Source organism: Polistes fuscatus, unplaced genomic scaffold (assembly GCF_010416935.1).
Source record: "Polistes fuscatus isolate 324 unplaced genomic scaffold, CU_Pfus_HIC Scaffold1, whole genome shotgun sequence".
In the NCBI taxonomy this organism is placed as follows: domain Eukaryota; kingdom Metazoa; phylum Arthropoda; class Insecta; order Hymenoptera; family Vespidae; genus Polistes; species Polistes fuscatus.
In genome coordinates, this window is record NW_025112997.1 from 4,422,252 (window position 1) to 4,450,188 (window position 27,937).

Sequence of the window (27,937 nt, forward strand, 5' to 3'; positions counted from 1 at the left end):
AGGAGGAGGAGGAGAAGATTGTAAAGGTGGAGGTGGCGAGGCTCGTGGCGGCGGAGGCGGCGGCGGCGACGAAGGAGACGCGGACGTCCACGCGGGTACACGAGGCAGGCACACCCGGCCGGCACGCACACCCATATTCTAAGATGTGATTTCAAAAATGGCGGATTGCCCCTATGCCCGCTGTATACAGGAACGCAGACATATCCGACGGGAGCTGCTGCGATGGACAAAGAATATGGTCTTCGTAGTCGGTGAGTAAAGCGGAGGACACGAACAGCTGCTCGCCCTCTCTCGCGTGGGTGTGGTGCTGTCTGTAGATGTATATGTGTGTATGTGTGTATGTATTGCGCGCGCGTCCATGAGATTGTCTCGGTGTGCGGGATACGGACCGGGAGGAGGGACACGCGCCGCTCCTGAGACCTGTTGCGAACCGAAATACCGAATCCTGCTAGACACACCGATACACCCCTTGAATCCGTGCGTTCAACAGGGTGATTCTCCGCGTGCTCTCTCCTCTTGCTCGTTTTTCTTTTTCTTTTTCTTTCTTTCTTTCTTTCTTTTCTTCTTTCTTTCGTTTATTTTTTCCTTTTTCTATTTCGCGTCCTAATTCTTCCATCCTATTACGATTAGATTCGATAGAATATTTGGCAAGTTATCGAAAGAAATTCTGTCCTATTCAAACGAAAGATTCCAAACGTTTCCTTTATCATTTGTCGAATACGAAATGAGGACATTTCGTTTTATGAGTCCTATAGTAGAAGTATGCGTTGTTCGGAATTTCGCAGGAGTTGCGTGCCTTGACCACCGACAACGGGATTCCAGCCGCCGCCCGAAAGTACTTTCTTGCTTTCTTTTCTTCCTTTTCTTACACAGTCTGTCCTCCCCTTGCTTCCTCTTTCTTTCTCGACACTCCCCACCAAGGAGACCCTATCTCTTCCCCACCCTTGTAACCGGTTCGTCGAAGGGAGAGTTTCGTCGGTCGCAGAAGGCGTGTGGAGACGCGCGTGTCGGTGTTGCGCTGGGCTGCTCGTAGTCGTCGTCCTCGTCGTCGTTACGTTTCTTCTTTTTCCTGACCTCTCCCTCCCTCGCGACTATCCCCTCATCCCCGTTGGAAGCGTGTCTTCTCCACCCTCCCTCGCGTTTCTTTCTTTTCTTTTCTATTTTTTTTGTTCGTTCAGGAACGCAGCTGCCGCTGCCGCCACCACCGCCGCCGCTTCGGTGGTCGAGAAATTTTCGCGGATTCCTCCCTTCTTCTGCCACTCACCTTCTTTTGTTCCACGAACATTCCAAAAGGGTGGTTCGTCACGGCGGTGGTTCCGCGAGTTGTCCGTGTGCGTGTGTGCGTCCATCCCTCTCTCTCTCTCTCTCTCGGTAACACCCCCTCCGACTTCCTTTCGACGATCTTCGAAGATCGACCAGTGCGCGTTCGGGAAGTCTGACGGGAGGTGTCGCGAAAGAAACGAGACATCGGTGGTGTCGGTGCAACATCGGAAACGTGACATTGATAACTTACAATTAGACCCAAATTTAACTCTCTGTCTCTCTGTCCAAATCTGCGTGTCCTAGGGAACACTTGTCGGCGGTTGTTTTTTTTTTTTCAAAATTCCCACCGATCTCTACGCGATCACGCACGCTCTAATCCATCTCGTTCGAACGTTTGCACGTAATTCGCGTCAAAGAGAGAGAGAGAGAGAGAGAGAGTATGGAATTGGACGTAACGATGGACAACCGATCGCAACAATGTCCTCCTCCTCCTCCTCCTCCTCTTCGATTCGTGTTTCGAAAAAGATCAACGACAGACAACGCGTTTCTATGTCTACTTGTGCACGCTAAATTACTTCGAGTTTAACATCATCATGTCGATCGGTTTATCGTTTGAATTTAAAGTAAACGCGAAATACCAAGAGAAAGAACGCCTCACCGTTGGCTGTGGAAAACTCTAAGCAGAGAACTAGGTAGGGAGAAACGCATCCCGAAGTTTGTTTTCTTTAAGCTCTCTAAACGCGTGGTTGTTACTAGTCTAGCACGTGCTGCAAACATTAGAACCGGCTTTCTCTTCTAACTCTTCTACAGCTCGTCTCACTTTACGACGAAGCCAAACATTATTCTATTCATCGAGATATAATCGCAAATATCGTAATTACGAATCAATTAGAAAATATAAAGTTATATATAAGCTTTTTCATAGAGGTATTCGTCGTTGTGATTCGAAATTATTCGTAGCCATGATGATAGATAAAAGGTTCGATGGGTGCAGTTGGCACTGATCGTTAAAAGCCACATAAAAAAGAATGTCGAGTGGATAGGAGAGAAAGGAGAGAAAGAAGAAGAAGGAGGAGGAGGAGGAGGAGGAGGAGGAAGAGGAAGAGGAAGAGGTAGAGGGGTAAAATCGGGGGGTTGGTTGAATGGGGGTGGTGGGTAAGGAGAAAACCGAGGAGGAAGCAGCGCGGGAAGTAACAATAAAAATTCGTGGGCATTCGTGTTTCGTCGCCGAGCGCCAGAGAGTGGAACGAGAAGATCGAGTCTCGTGGAGGTGGTGCTGGTGGTGGTGGATGAGGGAGAAAGAAGTGGAGAGAGATAGACGAGAAGTGGTGGATGGAAGTAGGGGGTGCGTAATGAAACGATATTGAGTAGCCGTAGTGGGGAGGAGGGTTGCCGAAAGGGGTGGGGATCGTCTTCTCGCCCTCTCTGTCGATTGACCTCGCTTCGACGACGGCGACGACGACGACGACGACGACGACGACGATGACGACGACGACGACGACGAAGCAACCGACGAAGAAGGGTGGCAGTAGTAGGGGGAGAAAACGAATCAGGGGCGGACATCGAAAAGTGCAACGGTGGGGGCCGAACTAACCTCTTCCACCCTTACAACTTCCACCGGGAGGAGAAGTTAAATTGACGAAAATGACGAGACGGCACCTCTCTATCCTTCTCCCCTTCCCCCTCGCCTCCCTCAATCCCACCCTCCCGCTCCCCTCCCCCACCTTTCCCACTCGTTCTCCTTTTTCTTCATTCTTTCTTCATTCCCATCTCCCTTTTTACAACGATGCACCCAACGACGATACCTCGAAAAGTTCGAATCGATGCTTCGACGTCATCGGAGCAACAAGGATTCGTGATAATCATTCGGCCGGAACAAGTTTCTCGGATATATCGTCTCTCCTTATTGGTTGGTTCGTTCGTTCGTTCGTCCGTTCGTTCGTTCGTTCGTTCGTTAGATTTCGATAGCTAACGTGTAATCGATAGAAAGACACTGTCGTTTTCCTTCGTGCTTTTTAAGTGGAATACGATCAAACTCTTACTTAATTACCTATCTGATTCATGATACTCGGAAAAATAATATGAATCATTTATTCTTTTGTGCGCTTACCTTTTTTTCTTTTTTCCTTTGTTTTTCTTTTGAAATTATATTCCTTACGGTCTGATACACTCGAAGAAAAGAAAATAAAAGTAATTATTAACTTTTTCGATCTATTTCACGGGAATATATATTTGCCTTTCATTTTTTTTTTCATTACGTTTTTTCGTTGTATCGTTGTTAGACGTATTGTTAAATGCAAGGAACGCGCGTTGCTCTTTAAATATTATTTCGAAAAAGGGGAAAGAAAGAAAGGAAAAAAAAAAATCGAAAAGATTCGTCACGATGACGTGTGATAAAATTGACGTTACTGTCGCACGTAATGAATTTCGTTATACGCTTATGCAATGATCGCTCGCTTATCAACGTAATTAGCTTACCGTTCGTTATCGCTAGCGGGTGCTAATTACGTATTAATTTTCTAAATTATTGAAGGTGTAACTTGTAAAATAGCAATTGTCAGCCGATGTTACTCTACGTTCTCATTTATTTACCGATAATTCTTTCAGCGATTACGTCTGTCATGCGTGCATGTAATCTGAATAATACGAAGCTTCTTTTTAAAAAAAAAAAAAAAATAATAAAAATAAAAATAAAAAAAAACGAAAAGAAATGATCATTTACGCTTTGCTATATTTAAAACGCGCCTGTAGAAAACTTGTTAATTATTTCAAACACACATTTTAATGCGAAAAGAGAAGATTTCTTTGTCGAAAAATTATTTATTACGTTACTTCTTTCCTTTTAATCCACTTTTTATCTTTTTCTTTCTTCTTTTTTCTTTTTTTATTCAACACCGACCATCGCATCTTCTTCGATTCAAAGTTTCAATTCTCATCACTGCGTCGTAATAATGAGATTAGCGGCCGACTGGTTGTACATACACGCGCGCGTTCATGCTATCCAGTGCACGTGCGCTCGCGTATGCATTCTATACATATATACATATATTTATATATATATATATAAAGAGAGAGAGAGAGAGAGAGAGAGAGAAAAAGAGAGAGAGAGAGAGAAGGAGAAGCTTGGTAACGATTACACGTGGATAGGTTGATCGTTCTCTCTCTCTCTCTCTCTCTCTCTCTCTCTCTTCTTCATCCGCCTTCTCTTTCTCTTTCCATCCTTCTCTAACTCTAACCGAGTTAAGCCGCAAAAGTTTATATAATTAATTAATGCATATAAATATTTGCAAGAATGTGGTTTTTGTGTTCGTGACACTTTATCATTCATTTTATCATTTACGTACGTAAATACATATACACGAGACTCTCATACATAAACGACGAGTATACGTAGACGTACTTACGTCTCGTTTTTGTGTATAAAATTGGAGCAAGCAGTTTCACCGAAGATGCAAGTATCTCTCTCTCTCACTCTCTCACTCTTTCTCTCTTTGTTCTCGCGACGAGTATGCAACTTTACGTGCATCTCGTTTTTCTTTTTTTTCTTTTTTTTTTGTCAGTCCAGTCTCGTACCTCGAAATATATTCGCACGTGCTATCGCACTCGCACTTATTGTAGGTACGTTAGTTGTATAGTTGCACTTTCCTTCTTCCTTTCTCTCGTACACTGGCGCGAAGAGAGAGAGAGAGAGAGAGAGAGAGAAGTCTTTGTTAAGAGCGACGTTGCATACGTTAATCTCTGGTAGCCTCTCTTCCCGCGGGTAATCCTAGACGTCGGACCGACGATAAATGGGTCACCAGACGACGACTGTATCGTCAGTCTGGCATCCGATTACCACTCACATCGCTTACCAAGCGTGAACACGACGAAAATCTTACCTCCCTCGCTTCTCTTCCTCTCTTCCTCTCTTCCTCCCTCTCTCTCTCTCTCTCTCTTTCTCTCTCTTTCTCTCTCCCGCGGCTTCCTTTTCAAGATTCGCGTTTCTTTCAACGAAAGTAGCTCGACAAACTTTGCTTCTCTTCATCTTCTTCTTCTTCTTCTTCTTCTTCTTCTTCTTATGAATACACGTTTTCTTTTTTCATTTTAATTATTTAAGAAAATATATGATTACGCTATCGAAAAATATTCTATCTCGACATATGGAATTTTGTTGAAAAACGATGTCAGACATTTTATTATTTATTACGAACATTGCATAAGATCGCTCTGAGCGATTCTATTAAAAAAAAGAAACGTCGTGTATTATTAAGAGAGGAGGAACATTGGTGAAATAAGAATCGTTCGGAAGAGTCGGCCAAAAAAAAATCGATTGAAGCCAAAAAAAAGAACGAAGGAGAGAGAGAGAAAAAAAATAGAAGAAGAAGAAGAAGATGGAAAGAAACAAAGAGAACGATCGATGATCTATTGAAACGTTTTTCATTAGCGCAACTATAATACGTGCATCATGCGCGTGTCCGCGAAGCAGTTAAAAGAGAGAAAAAAAAAAGAAAAGAAAATAAAAAAGGCAAGAAATCGTTAACCTATTGGCTTATTTAGAGACACGTTGCAGGCACGTACTTGTGACCTTAACCAACTCCGGGCGAATAGCTTTGAACGCGAGCGTCGTGATTATTGGGTTCCGCGATTGATAATACTCCTCTCTCGGTGGTACCGTAGCATTTGCCGCCAAGTAGCACACGGAGACTCTCTTTGATGGCTTCAAAGACGGTTGTTCTCTGCAATCACTGGCAAATGTTACGGGAATCCTTTCTTCGTTTGCATTATCTTACGTCAGAGTCAGGAATCGAACAGAGAAAGAGAATAAGACACTGAGAAAGATATATATAGATAGATAGATAGATAGATAGATAAAGAAAGAGAGAGAGAGATAGTCAAATAGATGCAGAGACAGAGACGGGGATAGATAAAAAAGAAAATAGAGACCACAATCAAAGTATTTGTTGAATGCGTTGGATCCTTTCAGGATCAATTTTCGAGTTGTCATTGCGATTCGATTAATCTTATTCATTTACTTTTCTTTTTTTTTTTGTTTATTCATATTTATTCGAAATCCAGGTTCGCGTAAATGCTAATACTAGTTTCTAGTTAGGTATTCCAACTTTGGATATAATCGAATCGATGCAACCTGTTAAGAGGAATCTTTCGATTTAGATTAGATTTAGTTTCTGATTATTGTTATTCAAGATAACGCGTGGTGAATCTTTCGCGGATTCAACTATGACACCCGTGACGACGCATATGAAAGAGTTAATTCAACCGGTTGCATCTCGAAATTTTATAGCTCTGCTATATATGTATATACAGGGTGTCCTACATAACTCTAGTTACGATCTTTCGAGTATTTGCTATAACCTGACAAAACAAAATACTTTAAACGAAAGTTGATCTGTTTTTGATTGGCTATACACTGCAATAAAAGAAATTTCTTTTTTAATGTTTTTTAAGGCTACCTTTATTTTTTTAAATGGCACTTAGTAATTTTGACTTTTTTTACGGTATTATAGCCCATATTAATACGAATTCAACGATATAGTATACTATGGCCTTTGAATAATATTGAAAGTAAAGAAAAACAAAATTATTTTGTTTGCTGCCGGCGAACGAAGGGCATAAGTGTTTTTTAAAAACAAACAACTAACTTATGTGTGTAATTTATTGTTACTTAAACAAAACACAAACAATACTGCAGTGCTGTTTTCAACCCTTTTGCGAAATTTTTTCGCTTTATACAGTTCTTCTTCTGTTTAATCTTGATTTGTTACGAGAGCAAATTACAGTTTATTATTTATTTTTAGAAAATGTGTATACTAACAGTGAAAAGATTGATATATTGCTAATACTTGGCGAATGTAAAAGGAATGCACGTGAAGCAGCAAATCTGTATGCTGCAAAGTACCCAGAGAGGCACCTGTATAAAGTGAACTGTATAAAGAGAAAAAATTTTGCAACAAGGCCGGAAACAGCACTGTCGTATCGTTTGTGTTTTATTTAAGTAACAATAAATTACACACATAACTTAATTGTTTGTTTTTAAAAATACTCGTGCCCTTCGTTCGCTGGAGACAAGCAAAATAATTTTTTGTTGAAATTTTTATTTCTTTACTTTAAAGATCATCTAAAAGCCACAGTATACTGTATCGTTGAATTCGTATTAATATGGAATATAATACTGTAAAGTCAAAAATACTAAGTGCCATTTAAAAAAATAAAGGTAGCCTTAAAAAAACATTAAAAAAGAAATTTTGTTCGAACTTTTTTTTATTGCAGTGTATCAGTCAATCAACTTTTGTTTAAAGTATTTTGTTTTGTCAGGTTATAGCAAGTACTTGAAAAATTGTGATTATAGTTATGTGGAACACCCTGTATATGCCATACAAGATTATTGTATATATATGCAGAAGGGTCTGTCTCTCTCTGTTGTGTGCATATGCAAACGTCCCGTGCTTTGAAATTGCCTCGCAAGAGTATCGTAACTATTTGTCATGTTTCTCACTCTCTCTCTCTCTCTCTCTCAACCTATTTTGATATAAACGATAATCCGATTGTTTTAAATTCGCTATTCCTTCAACGGGATGATAATATAGGAATCTTTTATTTTGAATTTAGAGAAAAGATAAGGATTATATTATTTCATTTCGTGACTTTGTTCCATTAGTTTTAAGCCAAAGCGTGATCTTCGAGGTCGTTATACTATTGCTATCATCATCCAAGAACTTAGAGAGATAGAGAAAGGAATAAATTGAAGATGAACAAAATAACTTGTAAATCTGTGAAAGAGAAACAGAAAGGAAAATAAAAAGGGAGAGAGAGAGAGAAAGAAGAGGAACGGAATACGTTGTTCGCGTACTACGTGCGAGCTTGTTGAAAAACGGACGATGTTGAGAGAAAGAGAGAGAAAGGGTGAAGGGGACAAGGAGGAGCAAAGAGAAGAGAAGAGAATAGAAGAGAGAATGGAGTAGAATGGTTCGCGAGGTCAGCCCACGTTCGTACATATTCTCACGTAGATCTCTGTGTCTATACGAAGAGACGACCAACACACATAAGTACGACGACGAATAAGTACACTTTGACGAACGTTGTTGAAGGAAAAGAAGGTAGTTGCTCGATAATACATAGGGCCGGCTCCCGATCGTTACTACGAAAAGAGAGGGGGGACACAAAGGGCCAAGTGGGACCAGAAAATTCGCCAGCTGGAACTCCGGTTAACCAGAACCCCGTGCACTTTGCGATTACTTTACGTTCTCTTTCAACGTTAACGTCTACTGTCTCTCTCTCTCTCTCTCTTTCTTACACGTTCTATCGTATTTCCTGAACGCTACTTAAAAATTGTTTCATTTTAAATGGGGAACTTCGTGAAAAAAGATAGAAATTTATTTTCTCGATTGTGGGTTGCGGTTGGATCTGAGTTTGTATTATAGTAAGCTATATCGAACAATCGAATGAATTTTAGTTAGTTTGAAAATCGACGTTCCCTTTCATCTCGATTTATCCTCGACAAAGATTTAGCAGTAGCTTGTTTGTGGTTAATTCGCGAGGCACGCAAAGTATCGCGTTTCTCAAACAAACCGCCCACTTGTCGTTTACGTTACGCGCAAATGCGAATCCTCCAGCTTTGTGCTCGTCGTGCGTAGTAATAGTTACAATGGATCGTGCAAACGTTAGAAGGAAGTTTGCGTCGTACGAAAGCTTCTCGATCCAATTTCGCTTCTGGTTCTCTATTACTACGAGCTCTCGAGTCCTTACCTACTGATTTTACTTTTGACTTCGTAAGAATGAGAAAAAGTTCTTGCTTTGTTGTAAATATTCGTTATAGATATAACTTTTTATTACACGACAATAAAAACAAACCCTCTGATTATTCTTTTTACCAAAGTGACAGGTGCTATCGTCGAATACACCCACGTTTCGTGTCCTTGATCCACATAAGCGAACAAAAATGTAAATCATTTTATGAAGTATCACGGCCCTTTCCCTGTATATTTATTATTCGCAAAGTTTTATTTAATAATATATATATAAGAATAATTATTTGGAATTATTGTTAACAATCACGAATCTTTCGAAATATCATAGAATAATAATGGGAAGGAAAATACCGTTAAAAATTGATACCGGTTAAGATCTTAACGAGGCGAGAGGTAAGGACTCCTACTTACCTTCCCGGGTTAAAGAAGGAAAAATAAAGAAAGGAAGAAAGAGACTTTGGTATTTCGACATTCATCGCGTTCTGTCCTTCGTTCGCCTCGGAAACCACTAAGTGGCCCTACTCGGTGAATGGAAGTCCCAAGATCGTGCAACAAAGCGGGGAAGATAACTTTAGACTAGCTGGCATACATATATATCTTTTTCTTCCCTCGCGTGCTCTTTCCCCTTCTACGACGACCATTATAAAGGTAGAAGAAGAAGAAGAAGAAGAAGAATAATAATAAGAACAAGTCCTCTCTCCTTTCATTTTATCGTTCAATTCCTCTTTTTATACGCTCAGATAACTACTACGCCGTCGATCCATTTTACAACACCAACTAATATATAACCCAATCCTTGATATTTCGACACAAGCAACCTTGGACAAAACAATTCATGTACCTGAATGAATTGTTTCCCTCTATCGAAGATTTTCCATACGACAAAACAAAACAAAAAAAACACCAAGAACCAATCAGAACACTTTTACTTAAACCACGTGTGTGTCGTTGTCCTTAACTCCTCCCAACTCAATTCGCGTCTTCAATTTCGCATCTCTCCGAAATTTATATCTCGTTTAAAGTAAGTAACAATTTTTTTGTTCAATTCTCCTCGATTTACGAATGTTAAAACGACGATAAAAATTCATTCATTTATAATATACACTTATATGTCGTAAAGATAGAATAAGAAAAAAAAAAAAGAAAAAAAAGAATAATGTTAGGCGTCGGAGATAGAATTACGGATTTTTTTTGTTCTTTTTTTTTTTTTTAAATGGGTAGGAAACGAAGGAGAGTTGTTTTTAGTGCGCAGGCGAATGAGCGAGCGAGTTTTGGACAAAGGATAGCCTTGTGCGCAGAAGCAGCGCATAAGCGAAGCCGCCGTTGCTTGTCGGGCCGACGGCCCCACCATATAGACGACCACCCATTTCCTAACCTTCTACTCTCGTCTAAACCGGATTGCCATTGGTCGAAACGGGCCGACCGATTAGAGGAGAACCGAGGGGCCATGGGAATAGGAGTCTCTCTCTGACTCGTTCTTGTTCGTGTTGTTCGTGTTCGTGTTCGTGCGTGCGAGACGCTACGCGTTCTCAAAAGAGTGAGAGAGAAAGAGAAAGATAGATAGATGTATGAACAGAGAGAGAGAGAGAGAGAGAGAGAGAGAATGAAAGAAAGAAGTAGTGGGGATAAAAGTTAGCTCACTCTCGCATCTAAAATTGCGCTACGGCCATTGGTCGATGGGGCCCCGAGGCCATTCGATTTAGAATTGAAGAATGGTGCCGCTGTATCCTCGAGGACGATGGTGGAAAGTTCGAGTTCCTCTATCCCTCTTTTTCACACGTTCTCTCTCTCTCTCTCTCTCTATCTCTATCTATCTATCTATCTATCTTTTCTTCTATACATCTATTCTTATTCTTCTTTCTCTTTTTCTTCTTATGTACGTCCATTTTTCTCTTTCTCTTTCTCTCTCTCCCTCTTTCTTTCTGTCTTTTTCCGTTTTCCTATCTTTTTTTCTATTCTTTTGTCCCTCGTCGAACAGCATCGAGAGCATCGCGCCTTTTCGTTTCTCTGTCTAATCGTTGCTACTAGGTACAACCGCGTGCTACTTCTTTTTAAGGTGCTCCGAAAGTTTGAAAGGTAACAAAAGAAGAATCTTTTTCTTGCTTTCTCTCCTTCCTGCATGCCCGTCCCCCCCTTCTTCCCCCATTCGCTGTTTCTCTATTTTTCTTTTTTTTCGGGCTTTCCTCCCCCCCCTTTATTTATCGTACCTCGTATTTTCACCTTTTCCTTTTTTTTCGCGAACAGAAGAAGTCGCTTCCTTGTTTTTTTTTTTTTCTTTTTTATTTTTGTCGGTGAAAGATTAGAAAAATAAAAAGAAAAAAAGTGACGGGTAAGCGCGTTGTGTGTCTCGTTCGCGCTTACGATACGTATTTAAATATTTTATATATACATATACATATATATAATAATAATAATAATATAAATTTCGAGCAATCGTTTTAAAGTTTTCCGACATTATTTTAACGCGCGCACGACGATTATGCGCGATATTTAATTAGAGAATAAATTTGATTACAATAGCTCTCCTCGCTCATCGCGTTTCGAGTGTTCATATTTTTCCCTACGTTTCGTACGTGCCTTTGTATTAAGCTTCTTTTCTCCTCCCTTCTCTACCCCTTTCCTCTTCTTCTCTTCTCTTCTCTTCTTTTCAATCCTCCGCTACTCTCACGTAACGCGAAAAATCGCGTCGGAAAAAAAAGGAACGAGAGAGAATGACGGGGGCACGCGTACGATAATTTAACGGTTCGTTTTGCAAAACGTGTAGGAGAGAGAGAGAAAGAGAAAGAGAGAGAGAGAGAGAGAGAGAGAAACCACGGCGGGATGTATTAATTATCGACGTAAAACGCGTCGTTGGAAATTCGTCAAGCTTTGTTCTCAAGCATAAAGAATGATGGAATCGTCGTCGTCGTTCTCGTCCTCGTCCTCGTCCTCGTCCTCGTCATCCTCGTCATCATCGTCATCGATCGCGACAACGCGAGTTACAATTTATAAATTCGAGTTATTGCACAGCCTTCGAACAATTTATTTTTCCGGTTATTTAGATTTCTTGTGCAAGAGACGCAGAGAGAAATACAAAATATTCACGACGGGGCAGATTTTTGTTGTTTTTGTGTTTTCGGAAAAGCATTATAATATTATATTTAATATAATATAATATAATACGCACGAGAGAGAGAGAGAGAGAGAGAGCTGAGAACGTTAAATCGAATTCGCGATATAAAAATTGTAATAAATAATTCGTTAAAATTATTTTTTCGTTTGTTCGTGTGTTTATTTGTTTGTTTAAATTCTCGGGCGTGGTTTGGTTGGACTATTCATTCTATTTCTATTTCTTCCTTCTTCCTTCCTGCCCCCCCCCCCCTTTCTTCCTTCTTTCCTTCCTTCTCTGTTAAATGGTACGCGAGATAAGATTGCCGTCATTCGACAGCCCCTGTGCTCGGAATTTCATCGGAAGGCAAGTCTGCAGTCTAATTACTTCTTGAATCGATCAAGGACTCGGACTTTGAACGCCTTGTGAATATCTAACGCCCTCCTCCCTCCCCCTTCCTTCCCACTTCTCTTACTAGATGCTACGTTCTTTTTATACTTTTCCCTTATCTTTGAAATTCCTTACGAATCATCCGGATAATCGTTTCTTCCAATCGATAATATTTTTCCTACTTTTTTTTACCTTTTCTTTTTTTCTTTTTTTTCTTTTTTTTTTCTTTTTTTAACCCCCTCAGATCACGCGTGAAATATATCCGATATACCGATTTTCATCCTAATTCGGATCTCTTACATTTTTTTCTTTTCTTTTAACTGATCATCGTCGCGAATCAAAGATCGGGGTTATACTTTTCTAGAATTGGATGGTTTTTTTTTTTTTTATTCCACTCGTGATGGATTAAAAAATATAAAACCTCTCGTGTTAAATAAACATTGTTATTCGGTTGATTATTATTATTATACGTAAAAACCGATTTGCATATTGGTTGCTGCGCCTCTGTTAAGATAAAATTACATTTTATACCGATAAAAAGTAGTAGTAGTAGTAGCGGTCACTCGTAGATAAAGTTATGGTCTTGAAAAAAAAAATAGAAAAAAATAGAAAATGTAATATAACGTCAAAGCTTCGATGATCGTCGCAGGTTGTAATTTAATAACGAACGTTTATCTTTTAATGCGAATTAATCATTTAAAGTTTTGTTTCTTTTTTATTCTTCACTTTTTTTTTTCTCCGAAGTAACACAATTTTTAACCAACAATTTCAATGTACTCAACGCACGCGATATATTATATTTTATTTTTTTCTTTTTTTTTTTGCGTATAGTTAGTTAGTTGTCGATCGTCGGTATTATTCCATAAGCAGCGTGTTAAAGCATTAATCATAAATTCTCGTTCGTGTATTAAAAATTTATTGCGAAAACAATGTGTATATTCGATGTATAAATCTTTCCCCCCTTCTCAAAAACGTAATAATGACGTAACATTATCGCCATTCGCATCGTCGGTCTCATTCGCGTCAACACAGAGAGAGAGAGAGAGAGAACTCTTTTGTTTTAAAACGAAGGAAAACGTTGCTGAATCATGATCACCATAGAAACTTGAGCGTCATTATAATATACTACAGCTCGAAGGATGGATGGATAGATGGATGAATTTGATGTGAAACGTGATTTCGTCGAAACCTCGACTACTGTTCTCCCGGTTGGAGATATATTTTTTTTTTATTTTCTGATTCATCGCTGCCAGGACCTTGAAGTTTGTACGTTTTTGCACGACAACGCGGCTAGAAAAAAAAAAAAAAGAAAAAAAAAATTCTTGTCGCGTTGCGGTTCGGCTAATTGCAAGCGAATCGCACGCGTCCTCCTTTTGCAACGAAGAAGAAGAAGAAGAAGAAGAAGAAAAAATACTATTGGCTGTTTCTCTTACAAACTCGTAGAGGACTTTTTGTTCAATTTTCTTTCCCCAAGACTAGATTATGAAAAAGAACAAAATCATTTCAAAGCAAGTTCAAATAAAACAAATCATATGCAGATGCATCGGCGTGCATCGAACATGAAATGTCGATGGTTTTGGAAAAACGTTAGATTTTTTTCTTTTTTTTCTTTCTTTCAATTACGCTAATTAATTTGGTAAAAAAGAATTCGATTTTGATAAAGACACGATAAAGAAACGATTGACGTTCTTCGATGTTAGTCGTCGTAGTCGTTGGTTGGTTGGATCATTCGTTTCGCGTTTCCGTAAAGTGCTATTATACCCGTGTATTTGATAAGCTGCGTGGAAGTAGAGCGTTTAAATAATGTCCTGCATGTCGACCGGCGATGGGTCAGAGCGATGGGCGTCGTCGCCATTCGTTCGAAACGTTCAACAAACAATAATAATTTATTCAGATGTTTTCCATGCGCGTTCGCGAACTCGGAACACGTTAATTCGTCGTTTCTCCTACGCGTCGTGTCGTACTCGGATTGGTCGTTGTCGTTGACGTTGACGACGTTAGAAGAAAGAAGAACAAAAAAAAATAAATTATATATTTAATATATATATATATAACGAGAAAAACTTTTGCAATATTTTTCAGATAATTTATCTAATTTTTCCATTTAACGATCATTCGTTCGTTCGATGGGATCTCTCTTTAATAAAAATAAATATCGAATAAGATTTTAAAATACATTATTCTCGTGACCGTGTGATAAATATTTTTCTAATTGAAAATTATATTTCTCTCTTTTATTATTCGTAGTTACGAAATATGTCATTGATACTTCGTAGTTCGTAGATCATTGAATACGATCGATCAAAGAGCGGTGTATAATAAATAAATTTAAATAGAAAACCAACACTACATATCGCGCGTGTGCACATATTGCTATACAAATAAAACTCATTATAACTTTCTTCGTGTCTCCTTAAGTTATTCGCCTTTAATTAAAGTTAGACGATTCCTGGTAGGAATAGCACGTTTAAAAGCTGTGATAAAAATTACGTTTCACGAATGTTTATTGCATTTTGAAAAGCAAACGATTTTCATAAGAAGTACGTACCCGCTTGTAAAGTGTTATCGCTCAATTACGATAAACTAAACAGTTGGTGAATGGTAAATTATTATCTTTCGAGCATGCTCGTTCAAAATAGTATTATTCGTAAATACTATTATTTTTACAATATACATAGATGCTATTGTTTTTCTTACAAACAAACGTAGAAATACCTGAACACACACACACGTTTATATCGTTCAACCTCGAATTTTCCCGTCTCGATTATCGAACGTTCTTCGTGGATCGTAATATAAAAAGACATACAAAAAATGATAACAACATTTTGTGATTTACGTTTACAATGTTCGAGAAATCGATCGATCGATCGATCGATCGACGGACGGTTTTTTTTTCGCGCGTTTATCATTTCGTCGGAAAGCTTCCAAGAGTATTCTACGTTGCATTAAAGAGAGAGAAAGAGAGAGAGAAAGATAGAGATAGAGAATGAATTAAATAGCGAGATAGAAGAAGGTGGGAGAAAAGTGAGAGAGGCAGAGGAAGCAAGCACAGGCTCGTCGTCGTCGTCGTCGTCGTCGTTGTCGTCGAATAGGTCGAGGTCGCATTAAAGCTAGCATGGAATAGAAAGCACGCTCGATTCGCAAGAAATTCACTAATGAAAGGCTCCTTGTTAGTCGTATTTTATTTCATACCTTTTTTTCCCCCACCCTTCTTATTTTTTACCTTTTCTTATTTTTCTTTTTTTTTTCTTCTCGGCGTCATCGACCCCTCTTCTTCTCTTCCACCAATATTCATCTTGCCTTCCCCTCCCGTCCCCCGCCATTTAATTTCATCATTAATATTTTCGATCGAAAATATGTACGCGTTTTTGTTCCTCTTCGTTTCGAGATTTCTTCTTCGTTATAAGAAAATTCCCTCTTCCCCTATACTTTGAAGATTAAAATATTATTCGTTTGTTATATACTCGCCTTTTTAGATATTATGTATTTCGATGTAACACGTCGAATGTGATTTTTTTTCGTAGCGTAGTATTTACACGCATTTCAGGGGTTTTAGGATTGGTAATAAAATCGGAGTTTACTACATTTGAAATGACGGGAATGAAGGGGGTTACGTACGCCCTTAATGACTGCGAATATGTTTCGTAGGGAGCGTACGCGCATGAAAAAAAGAGAGAGAGAGAGAGAGAGAGAAGGAGAGAAAGGGGGAGGGGGAGGGAGAAGGACAAAATCAATTTAGCGAGAAATAAAGGCGGCAGCCATGAAAAATCGCTTCGATCTGCACGCGTGCACGCGATGAAATTGTCGTGTGTGTGGGCGTGGGTGTGTATGTGTCTGTGTGTGTGCATGCGTGCAGGTCCGTGGATATATATATATGCGTGTGCAACAGAAGCAACGGCAGAGTCGCTTCGCGAATGAAACGATGCGCAAGCGCGTTTACGTATGCACGCGTCTCTCTCATTCGATGATGCATCATACGGATTGATGCGGATTTTTCTGTTTGGTAGTATCGGGGAGTCAAGCAAACACCAGCGGGAAGAAGAACTAAAACGCTTGCGTTGGTGTGCATTTGAGAAGAAAACTTCGATCAACATTTCGATATACGAAACGATTTCATATTAGTCACGGAATGACCTATCATTTTTCCTACTATTATTATACAAATGAATAGTATAAAGTATTATGCACAAGATGCCGTAGTGCAGGGATAAAGCAACGACCAAAGGCAAGAGGAAGTAACGAATATCGCGTCCTATTAAGGTCTCATAATGACAATTAAATAACCGTTATCACGGAGGCGAAAGCGCAACGCGCTACAGTTCGACGTTGCATTGCTTTCATTGCTTGCTGCAGTAGCAGCAGCAGCAGCAGCAGCAACAGCAACATGACACGTCACGTCCTCGCGATAGCGACTTGGACTATTCGGCTTTTCGATAAGAAAACTGCGAAAAGAAATCCGCTATCGACCTCTTGCCTTCTCTCTCTCTCTTTCTTTTTTTCTCTCTCTCTTTTTTCTCTCTCTTTCTCTCTTTTTCTCTATCGGCACTTGCGGCAAACCATTTAAAGTAAGACTAACTATCCAAAGTGTACGAGTTCCTCCGAGCTCGATACTCATTGTCAGCGATACTCGGAAATGTTTGAATGCGAATTCTTAGAAAAAAAAATGTCGTTGGGACAAGGATCGTTTATAAGCAGGGCTAGAAAATAAGGCGGCGGTCATCATTGTTTGATGTAGTTGCGGTGGTGTCGCAGGTCTGGAACGAGTAGCGGAGGAGTTGATGGGCCGTAGGAGATGGAAGCAATATCAGGACACCCTGTACAGCGGCACGCGCATCAGCGAATCTACGACGACGACGACGACGGCGGCAGCGGGCCAGCCCCTCCACCGGCTTTATCCGACGTTGTCATCGTCTTGCAATCCGGTGCTCGGAAATCTGGGCCAGATCGGGGGGCCGCCCGGTGGTGGTCACCTGCTTCATCCGGCGCCATCGCCGACTATTACGCCAGCAGGAGCTACGACGATTCTTGCGACGGGTCTAGCGACGGGTCTGGGAACAGGGGTGACGACGGGGGTAGCGACGGGGGTCGCTACGGGGGTGGCAGGAGTGCCTGGGAGCTTGGTTGCTTCCACGGCTACCACGGCCACCGTCGTACCCACGATCGGTCACCTCAAACAAGACGTCTCATCTCTTCAGAGGCATCATCCTCAAAATCATCATCATCATCATCATCATCATCATCATCGTCATCCTCCCTCTCATCTCCATACGCCGTCCTTGCTGGCCCAGCAGCAGCAACAGCAGCAGCAGCAGGATCAGCTTTATCAGCAAAAACAGCTGCAACAGCAACAACAGCAAGAAGAATCGAGACGTTTGAGACCAGAGGAAATAAAGATCGAAGCGGACGAAGAAGAGTCCGCAGAAGGCAGTGGTGGTGGTGGTGTTGGTGGTATCGTCGTACGAGAGAACGCGAGGACAGCGGATTTGGTGGCGACGAGTATTACGACGACGAATACGACGACGACGACGACGACGACGACGACAAACTCGACGCAAACGACGAATACGGGTACCGCGAGTACGACGACGACGTCGTCGTCGACTACGACGACAACGGCGACAACCGCTACGACGACCACGACAACCACGACCACGACGACGAATACCTGCTGCGTCGCGAGTACTACGGCATCGGTGAATTTGGTCTCGTCGAGAAGACGACGTCGAGCGAGAAGACAAAACGACGGAGAGGAAGCCGACGCCGAGGAGGAGGAGGACGACGGGGAGGAGGAGGAGGAAGGAAACGAGGTGGAAGACTCGAGGACGCGAGGAGAGGAACCGGAAAAACGGCTAAAACTCGACGAGGACGTCGATAGGTCCGTCAGTAGTCCTCACAGAACGGATATCGAACGAGCGTCCGTCAATCTTTCGGCTACCAACGGTACGAACGACAACAACGCGGCGGAAGGGACCAAGGTAAAATATATCTACCACATAAAATCCTTCCTTATCTCTTTTATTTATAAACTAATCAGTCGATTTTCACAAATGCAATTTTTTCTTTTCAATCCGACAAAGGAACGGGTAGGGGAGCTCGCGTTGGAACGGATACCAGTGACGCAAGCTTTACTCAGAGTTAAAAAAGAAGAGGAGTTGCAGGAGGTGCCAGGTGGTGGTGGTGGTGGTGGTGGTTTAGGAATCGAAAGGACGACCCCGGCTTCCGATTCGGAAGGGACCAGAAAAGTTGGTGGTAGCGTGGCTGCTGCTGTTGGTGGTGGCGTTGTTGGCGGTGTTGGTGTCATATCAAACGAGGCTGCTGAAATAACGGCGAAAAGTATCGTTCCGCCTTACTTTATAACGAGTAGACGTACGAGTCCACCGCCCGAAGATTGGAAGCCTTTAGACAAGTGTTACTTCTGCCTCGATGGCAAGCTGCCCCACGACGATCAAGCGCCGCTCGTAAGTAACCACTTTGACATATATATACATACATATATATATCTTACTTTTCTTTGGACACATTCGTACGTCGTAAATCGAAAATCGAAAAGTCCTCCGTATCATCGTCATCATCATCATCCTCGGGGAAAGATTTACACTTTCATATATATTCGCGATACGAAAAAAAAGCGATGGACGTCTTTGCCAATCTTATTTTCTCACGTAGCTGGCTCTCAATAGGCTATCATCTCTTCTCTCTTGATCCACACGTTACTTTGATCGTTACTTTGATCGTTACTTTGACTTATTATTTATGAATCTCCGGGCTGTATTTATTATCGAGAAGATTCAGAGGAAAAATACGACGACTACTAACTCGTTTTAGAGAGAAATCCATCGAGAAAAATACAATAAATATGAAATGATCCGTTCGATGTCCTCAGAGTCCACAGAGCGACAGCAGCAGTAGTTCGCGATCGGTGGAGTCACCGATGTCGGTCCAAGTCGACCCAATGGCGGCGTCCGTCGTCGCGGCCGCTCTCAGCGGTACTTACCCGACTTTATTGCCTCAGTGGTGCTTACCACCAAGAGAGGCACCTCTCGTCGGGGTACAGGCTCATCAGGACAGTGCCACGTCGGTCGATCAACCACTCGATCTCTCGGCGAAACCGAAAAATTCTCAGGTGAGAGCCGTACCCCGCTCGAGTTTTCTCTTCTTTCATCCTTTTAATTTCCCTTTTTTTTTTCTCTCTCTATCTCTTCTCATATTTTATTTATTTTTTTTTTCTTTATCTATCTTTCTATCTCCCCCCACCCCCCCTACCACCACTCTCTATCTCTCTTTCTCTCTTTCTTTCTCTCTTTTTTTCTGTCACGCTCGTTCGTCATTAATTCGACGATTAATGTGTTATTGTTTTTTTCGTTACAGGATAACAACATATCTCCGCTGGAACAACAAAAATACCTCTGAGGATGCCCCCGGGTATGGACTCCAAGAGCATCTTCAAGTAAGTCACTTTAAAAGGAAATTCACTCTCGGGCGTTCGTTCGCCGATATTATCCGTAGAGATTCTCGTGAAAGAAACAGAGAGAGATAGAAGCGGGTTAGAAGAGGGGGGTGGGGGTGGGATGACGGTAAAAGAATAGTAACACGACGAGAGAGAGAGAGAGAGAGAAAAAGAAGGAAAACGACTACGACTCAAAGCCGTACGTTGCCCTCGTGTTTTCGCTCTTTTCCCCCGCGTAACATTTTGCGCGTCAAATTTTTATCGTCTTCTATTATTAGTTCAGTCGCAATCTGCACCTCACTCGACACATCGAGAGAAAGTGTAAAGTACTACTACCTCGCTTCTTATGTCGCGTATGATGTTACATAGAAAGAGGGAGAAAGAAAAAGAGAGAGAGAGAGAGAGAGAGAGAGAATGAGAAACAACAAAGTCGCCTAACGACGCAATTCAATGATAAGATAATCTGCCAATGAAAACTATGACACGTCGAAAATTAGATTTTACCGAGAAATTTAGCTCCGAAAATACAACATTCGTTCAAACGTTCGACGGTTCTCTCGAAGACCTAAGACAAATATCAGCTAAACCGTTGGAATATGTTTTACCAGGGATTCGTTGTACGTTACTTTAGATTCGCGCAAATTGTCAATTTAACGGATCTTCCTATTCGAGATTTATCCAACTATCGAAACTATCGTTTTAACATCTTCGATGTATTTTTCTCCTCCGGAAAATCCCTTTGTTTCTTTCGTGTAATAATTGCATCGGAAAATTTGTATTTTTTCCAATTAAACTAATTCTTCGTTACGAACGAATTATTGACGAAGAAAACGCACAAAGCAAACGTTGCTTTTCATGACGGACGAAATGCAATTTTATCTGTTTGCCCCGTTGTACGACAACGACAGCAGTCAGCAGGTCGACGAACTCGGTACTACTGTTAGAGGGGCTTCAATCGTAAACTCTCTCGTCATCGGGTATATAGTTTATTACTCGCGATTAATAATTTTATCCTCGTTGTTTAACGAAAAATTCGATATTTCACTTATCGGTTCGGTCAAAATGATCAGCCAAATTGTTGGAAAAATAAAAAAAACAATTAATCGTAAGATAAATAAGAATGAATTTTGTTGACGAAAAACACGTGTACGGGGGATCAAAAAAGCACGTGACAGTTGAATACGATCCAAATATGCAAAGTTAAAGTTACGAGAATATGTAAACACCAGAGAGAGAGTGAGAGAAGAAAGGAAATATAACCTAACAACTAAGTTGATTACGAAATCCAGCCGAACAACGGTTAAGCCTTGGAAGTCTTGGCCCTGTTGCCATAGGCAGATTGCAAACTTGTTTGATCCGAATTCCCCTTCTCTCTCTCTCTCTCTCTCTCTGTTTAAATCCTAGTTACGTAATCATCGGAAATGAACACTCGGCGGAATAGAATTGACGTTGAAAGGACTTTGGCAACTCGGATGTTGGAGCGGGAAGGAAGAGGGGGGGTGGTAGAGATCGATAGGTTGTTATCCAGGAAAGTTTGAAGAAGGTTTGTTAGACTAGGTTTGTATATCCGTTTCAGCTCGTGTTACCGCGCGAAACCGCGTATTGCCGTGCCAGTGACGGCAGCGGCAGCGGCTGTAGCTGCGGCGACAGTGGTGGGTGCAGGGGGTAGCGTCAGCAGGAAGACTTACACCGAGGAAGAATTACAGGCGGCCCTAAGAGATATCCAGAGTGGAAAACTCGGCACGCGAAGGGCAGCCGTGATTTATGGGATACCAAGAAGCACCCTACGCAACAAGGTCTACAAGCTTGCGATGGAGCGCGAAAGGGACGCGTCCCTCTCTAGCACCCATTCACACCCTCACGAGTCCGGCGCCCAAGCCACCACCACCACCACCATCACCACCACCACCACCATCACCACTACAACACCACCAAATACGACCCAAAACGCGACCACTCCGCCCCCGCAAGTGGACGAGGTAGGTTTTGGGGACAGAAATCTAATAAGATTTCACTATTCGAATATGATTGTCTGTATGAGAGAATGATTGATAACATTACACCCAGGACAGTAACTCCGGATAAATTTTGATTAGGTCGATGATCCATTTTGTTTGTTTGTTTGTTTACCGATAAAAACCTTTTGCTAACAGAGAAGAAAGCTCGCTAATTCACTCGCGAGATTATTTATTCTAAAATGTTTAATTAATTTATTCTTGAAAAGAACGATTGGATCATTTAATTGAGGGGGAAATCGTTTCTACGATTATCTTCTTTCAAACGTACGAATATCTCCTTTTTGTTAAATTATTCTCCTAGCAAAAGCACGCCCCACTCTACGAGAATCTAAGGACGCCTCGTAGAACGCTAATTGACGCATTTAACTTGACGTAGGATTCTACGGATATTGCTAGGAAACGGACCGAAAGATACTTCGCTCCGTTCGTGATTTCATCCTTAACCCTTTGATCTCTCGATTACAATTTATTTCAATGGCGATTATTCGTTTTATTTCTACTGTATTTCTTACGAACTATAACGTAAGACAATTTTATTATTTCCAATGTTTGTGCATGTGTGGACGGGGACGTTTAATATTTTACTTATCTTATCGATGAAAATATTTTTTGTAAAAATATGATTTAAATTCGAGCAAAAGATCAGCACAAATTGCACGACAAATGCACCCTAATCAAATACACCTAATATCTCGTTGTATACCTGTCGCGAAAAAAATCTTTTTTTCGTGATAACTTAACGAGAGTGTTGGGTAGAAAAGAAAATACGCGAGAGTATGAAAGAATTTTTCGATAGGATTTATCAATAATCAAATAGTTAGCGTGGTTTTGGTTAGGAAGAACGAACGAGCTTCCCCAAAACATACCTCTTGCATGGCGATCGTAGTATTCGCTCGGTTCTTACGATTCAAAACAATTCTTTCTTTTCGCTAAACGCTTGATCCGAAAGAACGAGTAAACATTTTGTAAAAAAAAAAAAAAACACTTTGAAATAAGATCCGTGCGATTGTTCAACGGTCGCCGTGAGGCTCAGTAGTGTCCAATGTTTTATTGCATGGGCTGTTTAACTTTGTTTATCTCACTATTTGTAGTTTAACACGCGGCCACTCGGCGTTCGCGAGGTTTCAAGGCACGAGGTAAGTTTTTGGGAAGATCCTTTTTTGAAGTTATTTTAATGTACGAAAAAGAAACCAGCTCCGATTATGAATTCAAACTAACCGCGAAGCTTTCTGCTCTGTGATTATTCTTTTTTCTTTTGTTTTTTTTTGTTATTATTATTTCGCTACTAACAATCAATATACCGGTTGTCTATGCAAAGTTATCATCGACCCGTACAGGGGTTGTTGTATATCATGCGAATTTATATACACCTACACACAAACGACATTCGTACTAAAGCATGCTGTAACGAAAGGGTTAACTTGACGAAATCGTAAAATAACAATTTGCATGTTTCAAGGTAACCTTCCAGTTTATGATATTTCAATTCGAATTCTATTATTTCGATTAATCGCAAAGTTAATTCTATTCAATTATTCTCGACTACGTTTAACTGCATGCGACAAATGATATTGGAAAGGTAAGTCTCGATTCTTTCGGTTCGGACGCAACTCGTTATTGCGATATTTTTCTAAATTTCTATCGACCTATGATTGGCGTGCAAGAAAAATACAAAATAATTAATCTTTCGTTTAATAAAAAAATGAATATTTTTTTTGAATGAACTCTTTGTTGCTTCATCGAAACGAACGTTTACTCGTTGAGGACAATTTCTGCATGATGCTTGGCTTATTTGCATTTAACGAAACATAAACGTACATATAGAGACAATGACAATACTGATACAAAATACAATGAGACACGTTACACGAAATACGTAAGCATACCTCTCGACGAAGTACATTTGAGTTAAAAAAAAAAAATACTTTCACTACGTTTCTAAGATAGAAAGGGAGAAAGTAGTAGGGTTGGGAATAGGGATAGGACAAGAAAGAGAGAATGAGAATGAGAGAGAGAGAGAGAGAGAGAGAGAGAGCAAGAATACTACAATACTTTCCTCGAGAGGGGGATTTTACTCCAGGCACAAATTTTTGTTCTCCGTTGAGAAAAAAGATTGACGAAAAATATTAAAAGGGAACGTTTCAACAGGTGGACGAGAAGGAACTATCGGGAGCGGAAGAGGAAAAAGAGGTTGAGAAAGCACTCCTGAAACCTTTGTTGTCGTTGGAAGACCTCGTAAGGTTTTCCGCACTCGAAGGTAGCGGTGGAGATTCCCTGAGGACTCTGCTTCAGCGAGGACAGGATGTGGGTCAGGAATGGCCGGGTTTGGAACACGCAAACATTGGTCCGTACATTCAAAAAATGTTGGCCGCGGCTGCACCGTTCAAAGGTAAGACAATCGTAACAGAGTTCTCAAATTGGACGTTAGGATAATTTAATTGGTAATTGCAATTATTAGGACTAGAAACGCAAGACTACCGCATTCCGGAGGTGATGAGGAGGTTAATGAGCGAGGACAAGAGGTTGAATAAGAGCGTTAACGGAGATCAAGGACAGGGACCGCATCAGCAACAACAGCAGCAGCAGCTTCAACATCATCAGCATCATCACCATCCGGGATCGGGAGTAGGAGGGCATCAACAAAGTGGGCCGCAAACGAGCGGGCAATCGACGACGCAACAACAAGCGCATCAACATCTACGGGCACCGATAACCAACGACGATTTTAATCCGAGCATCGAGGAAGAAGCGAGCGATAGTGCTCAAGGCAGAGCAATATTGAAGATTCCGTCCTACAAGCCAGCGAGTACGCCAGGTTGTTCGAGTAACAAGAACGGCGAACCGACGTCGGCTGCTTTCGCTCAGGGATTTGCGGCAACGGCTTCGAGTCCAAATCTTTTGGAACGCGCTAGCCCCGCGTTTTCGGGAACGAGCAGCCCAACGAACTCTCTGGTCGGCAAGGCGGTGCCCGTTAATTTTCGAGAAGTCATCGCGAAGAGTATAAGCGTCAAGTTCCAAGAAGGTCAACAGGCGGGTGGTGTTACGGCCGGATTAGCGGGTTGTCAAGGGAGTAACGTGGGCCAGTCGCAGCAACAAATGATGCCTGAGCCGAGTCCTTTCAAAAGAGGTCGTTATACGCCACCTCAACCAACGCTACCTGTCCAGCAAGCACAACAAAATAAACCGCAAAATCAGGACGCCAACAAGCCTAAACCCGGCACCGGTGGAAAGGGAACTAGACCGAAACGCGGAAAGTATAGGAATTACGATAGAGATAGCCTTGTGGAAGCTGTGCGCGCGGTCCAACGAGGCGAGATGAGTGTTCATCGAGCTGGTAGCTACTACGGCGTGCCGCATTCCACCCTCGAGTACAAAGTTAAAGAACGCCACCTGATGAGGCCACGCAAGAGGTAATCTTATTGATCAATTAATACACGCTCTTATAAGAGTCTTGCTTGCGTCCCTATAGCCGAAATTCCTCCCTCTCCCTCTGTATCTCTCACTTGTAGGGACCAGAAGCAACCGGACGACAAGACGAAAGACGGTACGAGTACGACTACGGCAGCAGCAGCGGCCGCAGCAGCAGCCGCAGCCGCCGCGGCTGCAGTTATGAGACCTGGTACGACCGACAAAAAGGCCCCGCTTAAGGCTCAGAAGCCGTTCGCCCCGGCCAGTGGGATCCCTGGTCCTAACGGGCTGAAGATGCCGTTCATGGAAGGCATGCCGCATTTACCTTTTCCACCTTTTAACTTTTGGAGTCCTGCCCCGTTCTTACCCTCGCCGTTCATGCCGGGTGCCGCTAACGTACCGACCATGATTCCTGAACAATACTTTGCGTCGCAAAGAATGCGTGGTCTGCAAGAACAACAAAGGAGCGCAGCGATAGTTCAACAACAGCCGCATCAACAACACTCGCAACGAGAAAGAGAGGGTGGTGCGGCCGTCCCAACAACGGAAACACCTGGAACATCGACTGCGAGAAATTCTACGAGCGCTAAGACGCCCAGAGAATTAACGGAAAGCCTTTACGATGGTACCGGGGCGAATGGAAGTTTTTTGGACAATCTGATAAGATCGAGTCTCGAGACCGGTATACCTAGGGACCAGCGAATCTTGACCGAGACCAGGAGTCAACAGCAACAAACGTCGTCTTCGTCGTCTACGTCGTCGTCTTCGTCGCAACAACAGCAACAACAGCAACAGCAACAACAACAACAACAACAACAACAGCAGCAACATCCTGAAACGATGAGCGGCAAGGCCTTGATCGATCAACTCTGTAGGAATTCGAGGAGGACACCGTTGTCGCGTATAACGCAAGATAGTAGCGAAGACGAGAGTTACAGGGGACCATCGGGAACCTCCGGCAGACTCGATAGAGTACCAGAGAGACCAGAGAGGGTACCCACCGTTGATCTCAGTCCGTCGCCCTCCGAGAGGGCTCGTACCGACGATGGTAGCGATCGTTTGACCTCACCACCAACGCCTCTTTCCATATCTCGTACGGGAAGCAGGGACGAGGACAGTACTCGCGAGTCGAGGTTAGATCGTGCCAGTAGAGAACGCGAGATCCATAATGGTGCAGCTCAGGAAGATCGAGGAGGTACTACTCTCGTACAACAACAACAGCAACAGCAACAATTGAATCATTACCCGGACTTACACAATCTTTATGCCGTAACAACTGACAAAAAAAGTGCCTGTGATAGTAAGCTTATAGTAGATCATTCGAGCCAGAAGACTCAACAACAACAACAACAACAACAACAGCAGCAACAACAACAACAACAACAACAAAAGGAGTATGCCGCTGTAAGCGGTTTGGTCGTGCAACTGCAAAGGGGCTACAACACCGGCAGCAGCAGGTCCGCCGAACAAACCAACAGCCAACAACCGGCGGAACAACGTGGACCTGTCATCGGTATGGAAGACTCCGTAGAGCAGTAGACGAAAGTCAGTATCAGTTATCAATAAGGTATAGAATTATGGTAACGGTAATCGATTTCGAACATTAATCCCGTAAAACCTTATTCATTCGAATAACTCTATAGTTATATCCCCCATGTCTCTCAATTCCGTTCTTCGTCCTTTATCGCGAATGGTTCCATTCCAATTCGACGATTCGATTAGGATGATCAATGAGGAATATTAGAAGACTATTTGAACGTAATACAAGGACTATCCACTTACCCCACCCTATCTTCACCCCCAACACATCCCCTATATTCCCGAACTTCGTTCGAAAACTATAGATACTTGAAGAAGCTAGTCTTCTTCTTCTTCGAACCTCCTACGACAGAGATCAGTGAAAAAATCAGTAAGAAAAAATAAACGCTTCGGGTAACATCGATCGAGTAAACTCACTATCAATTTTTTCCAAAAAACTCGATCGACCGATCCCATCCCCTCCCCGGTGTATGTGGTCCATATATGCTATCGGTGGATATCCTTCGAGTGTGGCGATTTTTTCATGCAAATGAATTTTCGGAACAGACATCCCTAACTCTAAGGTATTGATAAAAGACACGATACGATTTAATCTACTATTACTACTACTACTACTACTACTACTACTACTACTACTACTACTATTACTACTACTACTACTACTACTACTACTACTATACTATTACTACTTACTTACTTACATTATGCCGAGTATCCTTTCGTACACGTACCATTATACGTCACGCTTACAGAAAGGAATACAAACGTAATCGGTGAACGACACACTGACAAAAAAACACACTAATACAGACGAAGAAATACAATTTATAGTAGGGAACACGAAGCAGCGTAGTAGAGGCAACGCGTATACGGGATCCGCATACGCGTTTAACATTTTTAGGATTCCATTTTCGAGTATGTTGCGAATAAAAACATACCCGTTTGCCGTATACTAATCTATAAGACGATCAATCGTTTAAATTAAGATCGACGAAGCGAAAGGAGAGCTAGCTAAATGCGTTTTAGGTGAAACAAA

At 41.7% G+C, this 27,937-nt stretch overlaps 1 protein-coding gene and 1 long non-coding RNA gene across 2 annotated transcripts; both read left to right on the forward strand.

Annotated features, from left to right (window-relative positions):
- On the forward strand, window positions 1-27,937 carry LOC122520990 (mushroom body large-type Kenyon cell-specific protein 1). The gene is given in 10 exon segments (XM_043641359.1): window positions 1-251; window positions 17,225-18,464; window positions 18,567-18,947; window positions 19,373-19,612; window positions 19,858-19,888; window positions 19,891-19,936; window positions 21,513-21,915; window positions 24,103-24,343; window positions 24,413-25,364; window positions 25,464-27,937. Coding segments are annotated over 10 exon segments (5,001 nt in total). The 5' UTR covers window positions 1-222; the 3' UTR covers window positions 26,902-27,937.
- On the forward strand, window positions 789-8,192 carry LOC122520996. The gene is made up of 2 exons (XR_006304635.1): window positions 789-1,955; window positions 7,919-8,192. It is a non-coding gene; the product is annotated as an uncharacterized LOC122520996 (long non-coding RNA).